The sequence below is a fragment of the Branchiostoma floridae genome, chromosome 5 (genome assembly GCF_000003815.2).
Source record: "Branchiostoma floridae strain S238N-H82 chromosome 5, Bfl_VNyyK, whole genome shotgun sequence".
NCBI lineage: Eukaryota > Metazoa > Chordata > Leptocardii > Amphioxiformes > Branchiostomatidae > Branchiostoma > Branchiostoma floridae.
The window spans coordinates 534,372-552,866 of record NC_049983.1 but is presented as its reverse complement, the minus strand read 5'-3'; the positions used below and the strand labels follow the sequence as shown (position 1 = coordinate 552,866).

Genomic DNA, 18,495 nt, shown 5'->3' with positions numbered 1-18,495 from the left:
TTCGTGTATTCTCATAGGGGATGATGATAGAGGCCGGAGTCAAGACTACACCAGCAACGGCTTCCTCACCGTCCGAATTCCTGTCCAAGGCTGGTGGGAGGTAATCCTGTTGGTCGTGTTCAGGAGAAAATAAGCGCTTTAGAGCTGCATTTCCAAACCGGGGCCCGGCCGTGCAGCTTTCGGGAGGAAAAAGGATGATATAATAGACATAGAAATACACAAAATGTCAACATAACATTCATGGGCATGATTTGTGTATATTTCTGGGTAGACATTTTAATTTATCCTTTCCTTAAACATCCCGGCCTCGCCCCGGTTTGGAAATGTGACCTAAGCCTAATACAGGCTGAGTTCCTATTGCGCACCTACAAGCTTCAAAAGAACTTCCCTTTGCTCCCTGAAACTTGGTACTTAGATGGGAAAACCGTTTCTAACTTTCTTATTCATCTGCTGCGCTTGTGTTGATGTGAACATTTGTCCAGTTGTTGCTATGATGAATTGTTAAGCTTCGTGCGTCTAACATATCTCTGTATATATACCTGCATTTACGTAAGTTTACAAGCAAACGACAATGTCTTCATGTCCGGCATAGGTACAAGCCTCATCAGAACTCGGACCTACTACAGCCCCGTGTACCGGCCATGCTGGTGGGGTACACCGCCTTCAAGAACCGTGGATGGGGTGCATGGATCCGTGGAGGGGACATCTGGTTCGACAAGAGCGCGTATGTATATTTCATTACCACAAAAACGCGTACGTGGCATCCTTATACATTCATCAAAATATTGATACAAGTGCAATATGTATTTTCACGGCTATTTGCTTTAAAAAAAAAGAAAAAAGAGGGAGTTGAATTGGTCATTGAAGAATTAGAGAATCATAACGATTTAAGATTTGTCATGTGGGATACCTATTTGCCTAAAGACACACACTCATCTTAGACCTTGAACCTGGTCTATAAGGTGTTGGAGGCCAGTTAGGAATCACAAAGATGTTGCCCTTCAAGATGTGCAGTAGAAATATCATTAGAGCATGTCATGGTGTAACACGTGGAAACGAAGTTCGTCCAAACATCTTATTTGGATTATTTTGTTTTATTTTCAAGGTTTGTTGATAACGGAGTAGGACTGGTGATGGCAAGGTAAGTCATTGAGGAAATAACGTACTGCGATTACAATAACATTAGCATGTATATATTATATATATATATATATATAGAGAGAGAGAGAGAGAGGGGGGGGGAGAAGAGGTGTCGTATTTAAAAAAACATTGAATGTTATAAGAAATGTAAAAAAAAAAGAAATGTATATGTCTTTGCTGTACCTAGGAACATAGTGATGGAATAAACAAATCAGCATCCATTAGTCACCTATGGGGACTAGAAATCTTGAAATGCTGCCCACAACGTGTTCCTTTTTAATGCAGTGAAGGAATATTCCCTAACGACGAGGGATCGAGTCAGCAAATCTGGAACAGCATCTTCATCGGAGAGAGTGAGAACGTGGGCACGAAAACCGGATCCAGGGCCTGGGGGATGGGAAGTGTCAAGCCGGTGGAGAGGACCTGGCCCGGCTCTACGTAAGTGTACATGTGCAGACATTCGCATTGTTGTCTTCAGAGCTGTGGTGGTTGTCTGTAACAATAGCATTCTGACTCACTCACTCACTCACTTACTCACTCACTCACTCTCTCACTCACTCGATCACTCACTCGATCACTCTCTCTCACTCATTTACTCACTCACTCACTCTCTCACTCACTCACTCTCTCACTCACTCATTTACTCACTCACTCACTCACTCACTCCATCGCTCGCTCACTCGCGTACTGCGAAACAAGGTGCAGCTAGTGTGGCATGTGGTGGTGCGCAAAAAAAAAAACAATTAAATGACCGAAAGAAAAAACTAAGTGAATGGCAACACTGTTGAACTGAGTTGTGCAACTATGTACAACAGCCACACTAATGCTAGGGTCACATTTCCAAACCGGGGCCCGGCCGGGTAGCTTTCGGAAACAAAAGTATGATATTAAAGACCACACAAGACGTAAGAAGAATAGACGTGGGTATTATTTGCGTATGTTTTTACGTATATAGTTCTATTTTTCGTTTCCACAAACAGCCCGGCTGGGCCCCGGTTTGGAGATGTGACGTTAGCCTAAGAACAAAAAGGGGCCCTACGAAATAACTTTATAGGAAATCGCAATGTACAATGAGTAAGATACACCAAAAAGAGATTTTCAGTGAGCTGTCCATATTGGCCACTAGTTTTCGTCAATTTCCCGACATTTGAATTTTGCGGGCTTAAAATCATTCCGGGACCCGGTAAAAAGTAACCGCCAGGACCTATCCGAGGTGTGTCCACCGGTATCCGGCAGTCAAACTGGATAAATCTGAGGCTTCGGAGCCTGGCTTGGGATACATCCCTGACCGGCACCAGAGCAATTAGGATCTTCCCTTCTTAGTACAAACCGTGGTCACTTTAATATCTAAATGCAGAAATTTCAACCTTGTTTATTCGCTTACAGAGCGAACAACTTACGAGGCCTTATTGTGTACGATGGTCCCATCTTCGTGGACAGCTGTACTTTCAAGAGGTACGCCATAGTACCCGAGGCCGATCGGTGGAGCAGCGCCATTGGGTTCAAAACTAAGAATGGCTGGCAAAACACGCCAAAGAACAACATTACAAGATCCAAGTTTGAAAATGTACGTCGATGATTTTCTTGTCACCCATCATGTAACGCATGTTATACATTTTATGGCATGTACTATGTTAAATGGATCTGATTAATATATAGATGGAATCCGTACATGTACCAAGTTTGGGGCCATACTGTGAATCGTAGGAAGCCGGTGAAAAATTGGCAAAAATTATCGTTAACTTCAAAAAGTATCCGAAAACAGATTTTATTGTTACGAAATACCAATGTCAATTCAAAAGTCAAGAAGAAGAAGATGTGGACGAACACAACTAAAATATATATTGTTCGGTATACTAGACCGTCTATATGGAAGCCTTATTTTCGTTAGAGAATTGCTTAGTATTTGTTTGATAAAGATGCTTTCATTCATCTAATTTCCTCATCAGGTTCAAAGTCGCATGTTCTTAGGCGCGGCAGGCATATCAGGCTTTGGTGAGCACAGCAGAGACGGAGACAAGACCAACATTCTGCACGACTTGGACGGGAGCCTCACCGGCTACCCGGACAGCTACTTAGTCGGGCCGGACAACTACCTGGTCAGGAACCCCGGCTGTGTGGAGAAACCAGACTGGATCGGTCTCGTCTGTCGTGGAGATTATGCATCGGTTGGTACAAACAACATTAAAAATTTTAGATTGTTAGGCATAATCCTACGGTTAAAAAATAGGAACAGACTCCTGGCTCCCGAGAATCGAACCCGGGCCCAGCAGGGCAACACAAATCAAATATGAATCAGTGAATCAAATAAATCTGTCCGGAGCTGGTATTATGTAGCTTGTACTCTTCAATACTTGCCCCTCAAAGATAGATATATTCTGGCTTTGTGGAAAGAATACAGCCACCTACAAACGTATTCTTCTCCACAGTTGTTCATCAATACCAACCATCAGAGGAACAAGATGTCGATGTACCGTGACGAGTATCCGGATACACCAGTTACACTGAAAACTCCAGGGCAGACAAATTACTACATGCCGGTGGTGATGCTAGACAAGTCGTACACCGTCCACTGGGACGGGAAGGCTCCGGAGCAAATAACCGTATATCCAATAAACTTTGACAGGTTGGTTTGCCTTTGTTTAGAATTTCCAAGCCAAAAATTGCAAACATTAAGGCCAAACAGTTCGAACAAACTATTCTTGAACACTTCTCGTCACCGACCGGGGGTCACCTTTCCGACCAGGTCATATGACGTTGGATCATTTTGACTCTAGAAGGGTCAGAGAACAGTCTCCATGAAAATAAGCAAGTTCGTGGATCCGAATACGTATGTATTTGCAGCGACAGGAACTGTGGGTAACATGTCAAAGGTAAATGCCCCTGACTCTTAAACAGTTTTCGTCTCGATCATTCTTTCGCATTCCATAACAATGCCCAAACGTTAATTTTGTGTATGTCTAAGGGTCCTTCAACTTTGACATATTACCTATCATTCCTGTCACTCCAGATGCGTACTGAGAACGTACTGAGAACGCGCTTTATTACATTGAGAATTTTGTTTCAGTGGCGACTGGGTCCGAGTTGGCTTCTGTTACCCGCCAGGAACCACCTTCCAGGTGACGTACCAACTGCAGACGCGCGTCCCAGATGCCGTCGTACACGAAGAGGACGTCAGTTCTGTGTCAAGTCTTGCTGAAATAGACGGCGGTGATGGCAAACTCTACTACTTCGAAGAAAGCACAGGGTAAGAGCCTTATAAGTCATTGAGCTGCATTATTGAGCCTTTCAACGCAAGTTTCCGTTTAACTTAATGCATTAATCCAAACAATGCATAGATATGCAATAAAGTCTTGTTGCATGTACTTCGATGAGTTGTTCATTGTATTGAAAGCGTTACAGCTACTGCATTAGATTTTGCTGCCTGTAGTGAAATGTTTCAAAAGGATACCAGTATGTCGATCATTCCTGTACAGCCTTTTGTTCCTGAAAGTCCGCGCTAACTACGACCGGGAAGGCCACAACTACTGTTCACACATGGGCTGTGAGAGGATCGTCATCTCGGCCACCATGACAAGTGACGCGATCAGCGACTGTACGGCAGCAGCTTATCCCAAGTACAGCCTGACGCCGACAGAGACACTCTCCAGCCCGAGCTTCATGAGTATGGTCAACGACTGTAAAGGCTGTGGTGCTCCAGTGAGTATGAAAGATACTGAATTATTCAAAATGAAGTTCTTAACCTACATTCACATAACTAAGGCATGTATGTACATGTCTGTGTTTGCTGGCCAGTGACAGTGTGCTACTGTACGAAATGACGAAGGAAGCAAGAACCTGGCAGTATGATTTTTTTAATGAGAACGAATCGCGTGGCAGAAACTGAAGCAGAATAGGCTTGTCCAAGTGGCCTTCTATCTAGAATGATAATAGGTTATGTCCTAGAATACACGTTTTGTCCATGTACATATATATACACATGTACACCTCTGGCTCGTTCTCATTTAAATGTCGAAATGCTGTCGCCTGACTTTACGCCTTGATATGGAGCAAATTATAGACAACATCACTATTTCCTTCATTTTTCCACAACCCCAGTAATGTTTTACAAAAGATGCACCACAACGTTCGTATAGGTTGATGGGTTAGAATATTATTATAGCCACGGGTGGGATTTCACACCCTAAAAAATGGCTGTCGCCTGAGAAGAAACGAAAAATTCAAATAGTAGCCAAAAATGTAACAATTCAGTTCCCAGAATGATTGTTCGGCAGGTGAAACTAGCTACCTAGGCCCTCTGCCCGATCACGTCAGATCGCTCCTGTCACTGATCTTGGAGGCTGTGTGAGCTGGTTTATGCCTGTCGCCAGATTCTGTAACAAACGTTACCACCACTAGTACGATGGTTGCCATGGTTATATTATGCACGTATAAGACTAGAAATGGCCGTTTTTGTGACGCTGTACAGTTTTTCTGGCTTTCTAAAGAAACAAGAAAGGGTTGTTGACTGTCATTTGTATCCCACTTGCTAAACAAAATGTTGTACAGAAATGACTGTAACAAACGTTACCATTGTTCGATGCTGTCTAAGCTTTCTATTTGACCTGGTGTAAAAAAGCTACTCACTTTTTAAATGTCCCTAGGGACATCCACTTGATGACGTAGTCACTAAATGACGTAGTCAATAAGGCGAGTCCTTTCAAAGAAAACAGGGTAAAGTCTACTGTTGTAACAAACGTTACCGGTAACGTTTGTTACATGCCCTGTAATGCATTACCAATGGGACCGAAAATAATAAGTTGCCATTTTTTGGCTATGAATAAAGGAGGAATTTTCCCAAACAACCATGTAGTTTTCAGTGAAAATAAAGCCTATTTATTTTTCGACCAAAAAAATGCCATTTTCGACATTTCAATGAGAACGAGTGCTCTATGTTTGCTATCACATATCGTGTATGTATTTATATTACATATGATGATAAGTATTTACAGAGCTTTACTAAAAATTATAAAACTGAGATATCGATGTGCCACCCTTTCTTAAAGAAATCAAAAGCTTTGAGTGTATCTGTTATATTGGTTCACGTTATGGGATCAAAAGTAAGTTGAATGTCATAACGATAATGCTTAACTATGTTAACCCTTAATGCTATGATGCAGGAACCAATCGTATTTGATGAGGGTAAGACGTTTGTGGAAGTGACGGTTGTATCAGCTGCGTCTCAGGAGATGCAACATGGCCACGGGTCCTTCATCCAGGTATGGCTGTCATTCATTAATAATATTCACGAATACCATTACTGTCAATTAACAAACTGTTGTGAAGTATCTATACTGTAAATGCATTTAAATTTGCATGGCCTTCATTTCGCGGTAGGGAGAAAATGGAGAGTTCGCAATAGCACAAGTACTATAGTCACATACACTGTTACATCATGGATCCCCCTGTGCTTTTACGGACATCCGGTCGGAAACCACTTACTAGCGACTGAGCAACGGTGCTACAAACTGACAGAACATTCACCTTCTGTAGTGTTAGTGTGATGAACTATCAGTGATCTAACCGTATTTTGTGCTTCGTTAGTATTATGTGTCTTTACAGACGCACTCAGCACATCAATTACTGCACAACATAAATGAGAAAGACAGAACAGCACAAAATTCGAGGTTGCTTTGAGTTCGCGGTGAAGCGGTCAGGGCGAAAACCGCTAACATGAAACAACCGGGAACAATGTTTACTCTGTGCATTGTTTGTCATGTGGCTAAAATGTTTTTTTTTTCCCACTTCAGATAGACGGTGTCCAGTTTGATAGCCATCACCATGGTCACCTGGTCATCAGCGTTGATGCCGTGTCTGGCTCGGTCACACATGAAATGACGTTCCCTCCTGGCGCCGAGCTGGCCATGGCAACCTTCATACGTCACATCATCTCACCAAAGTAGGCAAGAATATCATCAATATGATAATTTGTCATTACATATCGATGTTGACATTTAATAGTTAAGATTTTAGACTCCAAGTTCGAGAACCAAGTTTGTGTATGTGCGCGCGCGCGCGCGCGTGTGTGTGTGTGTGTGTGTGTGTCTGGACAGAGAAGACAGGGAGAAAGAGAGAGAGACGGTGTATCTGAAGCTATAGCGACAATTCAACCACAGATGCTTGAGTTATAAAACATGATATACAATCTCATGATTGTGATACGTGGACTAGTTTTGGGGTGCGACGATACAGGTCAATGTTCTGCCCCGTTAGACGAAAGACTAATGATGCAATACCTATCAGTAAGCAAAATTCCTCACGACTAGCGAACTTTTTCTGTCTGTCTAGCTCCATAGTCCTGGTAGCAGCGGCTGACGCTTCGAGTCTGAACACACAGGACTGTCTGTCAGCTCTGAAACAGATCGGAGCGCAGGAACTTGACACTGTGAACGTTGGAGGTTAGATGTCCCCATTATCTGTTGTGATAATTAACCGTTAAAAGTGATGATAAATATTGATAGTTACCCTTAATGCTGTGATTCTCTATACGGACCTTATTTAATTGGTGATCATTCTGCACACGATACTTTGGAATGATTAAGATATATATACTTTTTGGTTATTATTCTTATTTGGTTAGGGATGTCCCTGTAGATCAACTAGTAGCAGCCGCACAGTTGAGCTTTAGGTCCAATAACTCACTAAGTGGGAGCTCCGGGTCAAATCAATGGAGCGGTATCACTCGGTTGGGACTGCAGCCATATTTCGGAAGGGACGTAAAATGTTGGTCAAGAAAGGGCCTCAAATGGAAATGCCTAACAACTATTCCCTGAATATACCCTGTAATAGAAGTGGCAAGTGATTTGTCATTAGGCACTACAAGGTGAATAACACAATCTTTTTATGGTTATCAATCTGTCGTAGGTACGTTCGCCATGGTGGGCTTCAAGGGCACATTCTGGCCTACCTGGATCCAGCAAGTCAACCTGCCGTCCGATCAGGGTCCGGCACAGATCTACACCAAGATCCCGCTCATGGGCGTAAACTGAGTTACGCACATATAGCCAGCGTCCCCTCATTCAATAAACGCACAAAATGGAAGAAATATCGTGTGTACACTTTTTGAGTACCGTCATTTGGTANTGTCGAAAATGGCATTTTTTTGGTCGAAAATAAATCGGCTTTATTTTCAGTGAAAACTACCTGGTTGTTTAGGAAAATTCCCTCTTTTAACCATAGACAAAAAAATGGCAACTTATTATTTTCGGTCCCATTGGTAATACATTACAGTGCAGGTAACAAACGTTACCGGTAACGTTTGTTACAATAGTAAACTTTACCCTGTTTTCTTCTAAAGGACTTACCTTATTGACGACATCATTTAGGTATAAGTTGATGTCCCAAGGGACATTTGAAAAGTGGGTAGCTTTTTTACACCAAATCAAATAGAAAGCTTAGACAGCATCGAACAATGGTAACGTTTGTTACAGTCCTTTCTGTACAACATTTTGTTAAGCAAGGTGGGATACAAATAACAGTCAACACCCCTTTCTTGTTTCTTTAGGAAGCCAGAAAAACTGTGCAGCGTCACAAAAACGGTAATTTATAGTCTTATACGTGGATAATAAAACCGTGGCAACCATCGTACTCGTGGTGGTAACGTTTGTTACAGAATCTGGCGACAGGCATAAACCACCTCACACAGCCTCCAAGATCAGTGACAGGAGCGATCTGACGTGATCGGGCAGAGGGCCTTGGTAGCTGGTTTCACCTGCCGAACAATTATTCTGGGAACTGAATTGTTACATTTTTGGCTACTATTTGAATTCTTCGTTTCTTCTCAGGCGACAGCCATTTTTTAGGGTGTGAAATCCGATCCTTGGCTATAATAACCGTCTAAGCCATCAACCAATACGAATGTTGTTGTGCATATTTTGTAAAACATTACAGGGGTTATGGAAAAATGAAGGAACCAGTGATGTTGTCTTTAATTTTCTCCATATCAAGCCGTAAAGTCAGGCGACAGCATTTCGACATTTAAATGAGAACGAGCCTACAGTCTGGTCTCCGTGTTCACATAGCAAAAAGGTGATAACCACCTGTTATGTCAACAATTCCAAAAATGTGGTAATGAATAAGTGAATGAGATATAAGACGGCGTGTTCATATGTATATGTATGCCTCTATAGAAAGCACTTCCTAGATCACAGCAGTTTGGACCCGTTTAACCGGTTACCAACAAAAAATAAAACGATGTATGAAAGTTATAGATGTATGATAAACTTGTGATGGCAAAGGGGCATCTCCCAAAAGTACAGAAGCGACGCCTATCAACATAAACATGATCTGCATCTTCCAGCGTCGTTACTTTGTTTGCAAACTTTCTTCGAGCTCTTCGCGAAGTAGGCGGAAAGAAGCAAGTGGTTTCTGACTGAAGTTTCTTGCATTTATTTGTCTTGAGTAAACGTGCATTCTTATGATAAAAATGTTCAAATACACGATCACAAATGTACACAATTTGGTAACATCATACTTCTGCTTTTATGTTTTACGGAAGTTTGAACTCTAACTAAGCGTTTCCGTCTCCGAAGTTGAAACGTTAAGAGTTAAAAGTTCCGCTCTTTGTGCAAATAACTGTTCCTAATTCAACTTCTACTCTCGGGGAGCATTTTCATAAATCAGAAATTTGATAACCATTGTCTGTTAACTTTTTATCCCTAAAATCTCTTGTTTTCAAAAACAACGGACATAGGTTACCTCGCGGATAAATCTGAACTATGGTCACCTAAGTTTTTTTCAGAGCCGTGATCGGAAACACAACATGCAACATGTTTTTCCCTAGGCCTAAGTCACGTGACATGCAGCGTTCTTGTTGCTACTTCTGCTTTTACAGAAATAAATTAGCTTCCCTTTTTGAACCGACAGTTCCCCTGGCAGCTCTAAAGTTAGCCACTGCGGATTGCAATTGGTACATGCCTCAGTAACAATTGTGCCATGCGTGCAGCTTTTTTTGTACTTCTGCTTTACAGAAACAGCCTGCCTACAAAACCGACAGTTCCCCTGACAGCTATTTATTTAGTTACTCCCTGGTTACCCACTGCACTGCAGATTGCCACTAATACTTCCCTAACGTTATACTAGTACAAAGTGTACATGCCTCAATAACTAACGTGCCATACATGTAGCGTTTTTGTTGGCATACTTCTGCTTCTTTTGGAATACTTCCTGCTTTCCTACAAACCCAGTCAGTTCCGTTGGTAGCTCAACAGTTCGCCACCGTGCATTGTTCAACAGTTCGCCTCCGTAAGAAGTGTACATGTATGCAATGGCCATGTTCCCGAAGATCGGTTCAGTCCAGTGCCTTATGATTATTTCAGTGCTCTGCTTCACTGACTTTAGTGAAGGCTCACCTGACGGAAGCACCCACCCTTCAGCCACTTCCAAACTGTGGAAGAAACCAAACAATCTTGAGCTCTCTTCACCGAAAGATCCGAAATCTTCCTTCAACTTGGACTTCCTGAGGAACTGTGTCCGGATGGGGCAGACCGCTGTATCGTGCACTCGGAGACGGCTGCGGCACGTTCCCCTCGGCATCCCTGTCGGCACCGCGCGACTCAACCTCACCCACAACCTGTTTAACGGTTTACGTGAGTACCTACCTACTTAGGTTACCTACCTAGTTCCTTGACCTCCAGGTCGTTGGGGGGACAAGGTAGCCATAAAGATAAAGAGCTTTCTCCAGGCTCGTCTTTTTCTTGCCAGGGTTAGCCTTTCCTGTAGACTGAGGTAGGTCCATTCTGCGATGTTGTCCTGCGCCGAGCTTTCCGTTGTCGCCCACGGCGACGCCCTCCTTCCACAGTAGGGTCGTCTTGGCCAGATTGTTGTGTCGGGTCAGTGCAGTTTGCGTCTCTTAACTGAGTGAGTACGAAGCTTATGAGTTATATGCAAGCATAACCTGGTAACCAAACCATTGTGAGCTCTTCCCTTCCTCTTCCATATTGTCAGCTTTTGATGCTATCTTATACTATCTTAGGATCTGCTTGGAGCTTACCTAGAGAAGGAAGAAACGGTAGAAAAAATTTTGCACAGTTCCTCCCAAACATAATCCTCATGCGCTTTCTGCAGAGACTCACAAGTTTTACAATGATGAATTTCTATATTTGCAGCGGGTTGTCTGTCTGACTGTGTGTGTGTATCTGCGCATCTGTATCCACGCAGTTTAATATTTTCATATGCTGGGCACGTCAAGCCACAGAGTTACAGGAAGTTGCACCGGAGACTGACATGTTTATGTTGAATGTCTCCGATGCTATTTTCCTTGTCGTAAACCTTTATTAGCGTGGGCCCCTTGTGTAACGCCGATTCACCTTTATTCGCGGGGTAACCTATATCCGTTGTTTTAAAAACAATTTCTTAGGAATATCAACTAGATGAGAGTGGTATTAAATTGCAATATTTTAAAATATTGTGCACTGTCCGTCAACTTAATATCCCTAAATATCTTTTTGAATAACAATGTATTGAGCGTCAGTATTAGGGACCAATTCTTTGCAACGTAACAAAGTTTTCAAAGAAACAAGAGGAAGTTTGTGTGCAGAACTGTTCCCCTTTGGAGGAATGCGTGACTCATAGCTTACTAACATGTATAAACTTACATTAATCTAGTACAAACTAGGTAGGTTCTAGGCTATACAGTATTGGAAGATCCACAATGAGAAACTGTATGTCTAGTATATAATATATGTTATGTGTATATTGTGACATATGCTGTTAATCAGCCTAGACTTGCCAATAACATAGTAACTAGAGGAACCAGGACCCTCTCAGATTGAGAAGATGTCTCTAAAGAGTGTAGAGAGACTCCGTGAATAAAGCAGTAGAAAGTGCATTCGAAGCGGACTACAGGAGTCATTGTTTTGGAACCCCACTACAGGTAGAAGCACAGAAGACAAGACTGCACTTGTGACATTGCGGTATTGGTCTAGATACATTGTATACGGGAACTGTGTAAAATGTTATCTTTATAGCATATCTAACTTCCCTTTCTCCATTTACAGTCCCGGGGACATTCCCACAACTGTCAAACTTGGAGATCCTGGACCTGAGTCGAAATCTCATCCTCGAGATTTGGTCAGGAAGTTTCAGAAACACCCGCAACTTGAGAATCCTCTATCTCAACCACAACAACATCACCGCCCTCCCGAGAGACGCGTTTGACGGCCTCGAGCGGTTAGAGCTGCTCGGACTGGCGTACACCCGCCTGTCGAACCTCGACAGCGTGGAGTTCCTCACTCCCACTCTCCAATCACTCAACTTCCTCTCGTTCGCGGGCAACGGGATTAGCCGCTGCAAACTTGGGAACGAGTTTAGAAATCTGAAAGGGTTGGCCCTCTTGGATCTGGCTTACAACGCCATTGTTGACCTTGAACGCGACTGTTTTGCTTCACTAAATGATTCACATGTCAAAACATTAGATCTATCGTTCAACAGCATCCAGGTCATCAGTCAGCCAGTTTTCTGGCCCTTCCGTAACCTGTCAGATTTGTATCTAGGCGGAAATAAGTTTGAGGCAAAAAGACTGGACACGACGTTTGAAAACCTCAACAGCATCGAGACTACGTCCTTACGTCTGTCCTTCGACAACAGTTCCTTTCTGGCTGGAGTTTCAACTCCTCCGAGCACCACCACATTCGAACGTTTGTCCAACTTACCCATCACCCATTTAGACCTTTCGTATGTAGGACTGCGAGTGTTGCCAGAATCGGGCTTGTTTTCATTCTTCCCCCGACTGGAAAGCCTGCTCTTGGTCGGTAACGACATCAAAGATTTACCCAAAACGGCATTTAGTGGCTTGGGTAGCCTGAAGACATTAGACATGGGCAAAAACGACAATTTGCCCAATGTCCCCAAAGGTTCGTTTGTGGGCCTTGGCAACCTGACATCCCTGTCCCTCACCCTCGCAAAAGGGCGGTCAACGATAGCCGGTAGCGTTTTTCTCAACCTTCCTAGGCTGAAGTCTCTGACTATCTCAGGGCCTGCGAACGAGCACGCGGTTGGAAAGTTCACCTTGTACAGCCTGCGAGGTTTGCGGTGCCTGGAAAGTCTGATAGTAGACTGGAACGACCTTCCAGAGGTCCCTACTCCTGCTCTCGGAAAAGTCAACGGAACTCTGAAAAAGCTGAGCTTCATTCGCGGCCACATTTCGGCACTGGAATCTGGAAAGTTTCGCGGGTTCAAACGCCTTGAGTCTCTTGACTTCACGTTTAACAAGCTGTCTTCTCTTCCCAAGGATGCATTCGACGGTCTTGTAAACCTAACCTATCTGAAACTGTCACACAACTTCATCAGAACAATCGACAAAACGGCATTTTCCGGCCTTTTTAGACTGAAGAAGTTATACTTGGAAAACAACAACCTTTGTGTCAAAGCTGACATACCGTTCCTTCCCCCATTCACAGACTTATCATCACTAGTCTCCCTGCATCTCGATGAGCAAACGTTGGACTGCTACTCTCCCGGTGGGATTCAGTCCTTCCCGCCCGATTTCTTTGCAGGACTAATCTCTCTGAAGATGCTTTATCTAGGCCACAACAATCTTAGAGCAATGTTAGATCAGGAGGAAACCAGCCGCCCATTTGCCAATCTCACGTCACTGGAGGAACTGGATTTATCACACAACAACTTCCACAGTATGACGTCGCTGCCGTTCGAAAACCTTCAGAACCTGACGTCTTTAGACCTGTCTTCTAACTGGATTCAGGGCATTCCAGTCGCACTGTTCAAATCGCTGCCCAAGCTGCGAACACTCAAGCTAAATTCTAACCATCGACTTGGAGCATTGCCAGAAGACGGGTTCGACTTCTTGCAAAATCTTGAGAATCTGAACCTGGAAGACAACCCCTTGCAGTGTACTTGTGAAGAAGAATGGTTTCACGACTGGGTGGTGAGTAACAAGACCAAGACACTGTTTTACAACTTGTCAAACTACGGCTGCGTGTCTCCAGAACGTCTTGTGCACAAGACCATCTTAGACTTCGACGCCGAAGCCCAAGGCTGCCACGACAAGACGGGGATTCACGTGGCCATCTCCGGAGCGATCCTCCTCTGCATCTTCCTCGTGGGAGTCGTCGTCGGCTATCGGAACCGCTGGTACATCAAGTACGGCTGCTTCGTCATCAAGGCTCGTTTCCATGGCTACCAGGCCCTGAGAGAGGCGAACGTGCCGAAGAAGTTCGACGCCTTCGTGTCCTACAACCACAACGACCGCGCCTGGGTGATGGACGAACTGGTACCGCACCTGGAGGAGGAAGGGGAACCGTTCCGACTCTGCCTGGACTACCGCGACTTCGTCCCCGGCGCGCCGATTACTGATAACATCGTGAACGCCATCTACGATAGTCGCAAGACCGTCTGCCTGGTGACGGAGGAGTTCCTGAAGAGCGAGTGGTGTGAGATGGAGGTGCAGATGGCGACGTACAGGCTGTTCGACGAGCAGGTAGTAGCAGTGGGAGTTAGTAGTAGTAGTAGTAGTAGTAGTAGTAATAGTAGTAGTAGTGGTAGGTCTAACAGAATGAGCAAAAGAAGAAGAAGTAGTAGAAGTAGTAGTAGTAGTAGTAGTGACAGTAGTAGTAACTGTAATGGTTGTAGCATCACCACTACTGTACTACATTGTAGTAGTAGTGGCAGTATCAGTAGCACTCATCCCAAAAGCTGAAATGTGCAGTTTTGACAGTACATGCATTACAACTATACATATCACATACATCATCAATATATTTTTTTCAGTTAGCCTTGATTTAAATCTAACATTTACTTTATCTTGTTGTGCAGGTAGATGTGTTGATCCTGGTGTTCCTGGAGGATATCCCTGACCGCGCCCTGCACCGCTACCAGCGCCTGCGCCGCCTCATGTGCAAGAGGACCTACCTGGAGTGGCCCAAGGACCCGCAGGGGAAGGCTCTCTTCTGGGAACGTCTTAAAGACGCGCTGAAGACTGGAGACAGGCCGCCGATTCAGAACATCATCTGAACGTTTCCTTGTAGGAGTCTTAAACTCCAAAAGGTAGTGCTTTTTTTCGTTTGACGCGCGGAAGACTGAAGACAGGCCACCGATTCATATCATATGAACGTTTCCTTATATCAGTCCAAAACCTTAGTTCTAGTTCTAGGTAGTGCTATTTTTCGTTTGATGTTGTAAAGCACAAAATGCGCATGATCTGACAATTAGTCCTGCCCGTACCGTTTAGTATTCTACCAAACTTCCCTAATACTAATACTGATCGTAGCCTATGGCTGTTCCTGGCAACGCATGACCAAAGTTAGTACAAAAGTTAGGCCACAAAACTAATTTTAGGGGCAATACGAAATATCTTCTTATGTTTTTTTTTTACATCAGTTTGAACAGTTGGTGTATCCCCCCCCACATTTGCTGAAAATATACACCATGAAGCCGGGATTTATACGTATAAGGGAAACCTGGGTAGGGTCTGCATGGGTTCTATTGTTTTGAAAACACACCACAGGACGGTGAAATTCTGCAAAATATGTTCTGATCAAGTATCCAATGATACACGAACTATTGGAAGATAATACCTTCTGGAGTTTAGAGCCCTTTGCGAATGCCTGGTGCGATATTTGGCGCAATACAGCGAGCTACTGTCCTCGGTATTGCACAGCCAACACTTTTCGGGAGACGAACAATGAATAATTATCAATACATGGTTTCTGCATGGTTATATCAAGGACGTTATATAAGATATAACAAGATATATCAAGGACGTTACATGAGATATATAACGTTCTTGGTCATATGCGATGCGTTTTCTGCTAATACTGGTTTTACTGTACCTTGGAGTTCTGATATATGAATATTATACATTAAGTGTGAATAAAAAAATTTCTATAGATTGAGATTTTGTAGTTTGATGATCATATTGGATTATTTGTATCAAAGATCATATTACAGAAGGATATAGGAGAATTCTTGTACACAACCAAAATTAAACTTACTTGCTTACGTTTCAGTGTCTATTAGACACCTTCCTTAGAGCTTCTGACAGGAGTTCTGCTTCTCGCCGCTATATGTAGCCGGTGTAGGTGACGCTTTTGCGGCGAGAACATTATCCCAAACGTGTTATTTTTGGTTGTGTACAAGAATTCTCCTATATCCTATATTGTACCAACCTGATGAAATTATTTTCGGAAGCATATTATAGAAGTTTTGATACTGGCTGGTTCAGCAGTGAACCTGGTTGTTGGGTGTTTTTTTTTTTATTATGGTCTAACGTTGAGGTTGATCCGAAACATCAGAATAACACTCATTTTTTGTTCCTTTTACATCTTACTCTCTTTGGTAGCATCTAAATATGAGTATTGTCCATCAAATAAACAGTTGTGGGACCTAACAACCTTGCAAATGGCCTTTACTTGGCGTGCAATTGTCTAGATTGGTTATCAAAAACATTGTCTTCCATACGTCGGTGTTAAAAGCGAGTTGTGAAGAAGTTACAGCACAGCAGGATAATTCATAGCTATAGGTCTACACTCTTGTATAGCGCTTTGTCAAAATACACACAGTTCACAGTTCGTATAGCTTTCTTGAATATTCATCTGCTACGTCCACTATTAAATACTCAGACTCAATCTATCCGGTATGCAAGAAAAAGAAGTCTGCGCTATGCCGTTATTTACCACTCGTGTGAGTGACAAAATGTTCTATACAAGAAAACAGCCGACACAATATTGAGGTTTCTTCAATGATGAATTAGTTCGGCGGTCTCTTATCAATATGTTATAGCAAATGAGAAATTTTAGCCAAATACGAGGTAAGCAACCCCTGTGCATACTGCATGGTTCCTCCAAATACGTTATGTAAAGTCCTTGGTATCTCTTGAATATTTACTCGCGATCGCTGACGCTAAATTTGCGATTTGCGCGTTATAAATCTAAGTTGCGACGATGTAAGACGATTTTACAATTTTACTTTAAACATTTTCTTTACAGTGTAAACTTAATCTTGCAACGATAATGGCAAAAAGAGTACTGACTACAACAATACACAGCAATACACCATGCATATTATAATATCACAGGTCTCTGACGTCAAAGCAGCGATAACTCAGGGTAAATTGGAAAATTCCTCCTAAACATAAAAAAAGTGGCTGCTGTGGATGTTGAATGTTTATGACATGCCACATCCGATTTCTAGACAATTAGTGGAATCGGCTTTTTCCCACACGACACAGCGGAGAAAGCGCATTTCGCGATCGGCACCAGATTGGGTGCGGTCCGAGTGCGAGATGGCGGAGGGTCCGGGAAACGAACTTCAGCAGACCCAAACAGCAAACAGCCCGACAGAGTTGACTGACCCAGGAGGGTCTACACGTGAGGGAAATGGCTACATGCCAATGGCTTCGATCGTAAACAATGGCTATACACCAATGGCTTCTCTCGTAGACACTGGCTACACCCCTATGTCAGCTATCGTAGACAACGGCTATACTCCGATGGCTTCTCTCCAAAAGGCTTCTGAGGTGCCGCCGCCTCTTCCCCCGAAAATGAACCGTCGTCGTCAGGGAGGACCATCTCGTCCCTCCGGACAAACTTCAGAAGAACCGCCTGTTGCCCCCGGACAGAATCCGGAAGATCCGTTTCGACGCTCCGGACAAACTCCAGGGGATCCGTCTCGTCCGGCCGGACAGACTCCAGGGAACCCGTCTCATCCCCCCGGACAGACTCCGGCGGCGCGGATTCTCCTCCCCAAACGGAGAAACGCCAAGAGGGCCGGTGTCTACTGGCTGCGGGAGGAAGACATCGTGAACCTGCCGCTGAACCCGATGTACGGCGCGGACCTAGATCTGCCGCCAGGTTTGTTGAAACTATCCTTCCAGTCATTTATTTCACTGGACTGTGGTACGTTGGCGGCGTAGTTGCTTCCTGACTAACTTTTATGTTGCCCTTTATTTTATGATGGGAAAATCGTGCAAAATGCACATGTATCACCAACAAAAGACAACAAAACACAAAAAGCGTGAATGATTCGCTTTCTATCGACGAAATTCGTTGAGCGATCTGTTCAAATCTCTCAGCTAGCCGCTGCGTCGCCGCCAACATGCCGCAGCTTCAGTGAGGTAACCCCTTACCGCAGGGCTCCCATACTCTCACCTTCACTAACATAATGTACTCGGTGAGTGTGTGTGTGTGTGTGGGGGGATTAACTCACTGGGCTCTAGTCGTAACATTGTAAGAAACACTGCGTACATTTAACTCACTGGGTTCTAGTCGTAACATTGTAAGAAACACTGCGTACATTTAACTCACTGGGTTCTAGTCGTAACATTGTAAGAAACACGTGCGTACATTTAAACATCTTTTTTAT

At 43.6% G+C, this 18,495-nt stretch overlaps 2 protein-coding genes across 5 annotated transcripts in view; both read left to right on the top strand.

Annotated features, from left to right (window-relative positions):
• LOC118416838 (cell migration-inducing and hyaluronan-binding protein-like) overlaps window positions 1-8,215 on the top strand; it is a 60,108-nt gene extending 51,893 nt beyond the window's left edge. For all 4 annotated transcript variants that reach the window (XM_035822107.1, XM_035822106.1, XM_035822105.1 and 1 more), the window contains 13 exons: window positions 18-100; window positions 593-724; window positions 1,106-1,141; window positions 1,426-1,578; window positions 2,527-2,707; window positions 3,090-3,308; window positions 3,570-3,766; window positions 4,208-4,387; window positions 4,617-4,839; window positions 6,300-6,398; window positions 6,930-7,078; window positions 7,468-7,577; window positions 8,044-8,215. In XM_035822107.1, the coding sequence (XP_035678000.1) occupies window positions 18-100; window positions 593-724; window positions 1,106-1,141; window positions 1,426-1,578; window positions 2,527-2,707; window positions 3,090-3,308; window positions 3,570-3,766; window positions 4,208-4,387; window positions 4,617-4,839; window positions 6,300-6,398; window positions 6,930-7,078; window positions 7,468-7,577; window positions 8,044-8,168 (1,887 nt within the window). In that variant the 3' untranslated portion in view covers window positions 8,169-8,215. The remainder of the gene's footprint in view (window positions 1-17; window positions 101-592; window positions 725-1,105; window positions 1,142-1,425; window positions 1,579-2,526; window positions 2,708-3,089; window positions 3,309-3,569; window positions 3,767-4,207; window positions 4,388-4,616; window positions 4,840-6,299; window positions 6,399-6,929; window positions 7,079-7,467; window positions 7,578-8,043) is intronic.
• Window positions 8,216-10,444: 2,229 nt separating this feature from the next.
• Window positions 10,445-15,262, top strand: LOC118415412 (toll-like receptor 13). Its single transcript, XM_035820019.1, has 3 exons — window positions 10,445-10,766; window positions 12,177-14,614; window positions 14,950-15,262. The coding sequence occupies exons 1-3, from the start codon at window positions 10,445-10,447 to the stop codon at window positions 15,145-15,147; spliced, it is 2,958 nt and encodes a 985-aa protein (XP_035675912.1). The 3' UTR covers window positions 15,148-15,262.
• Window positions 15,263-18,495: the final 3,233 nt, after the last annotated feature.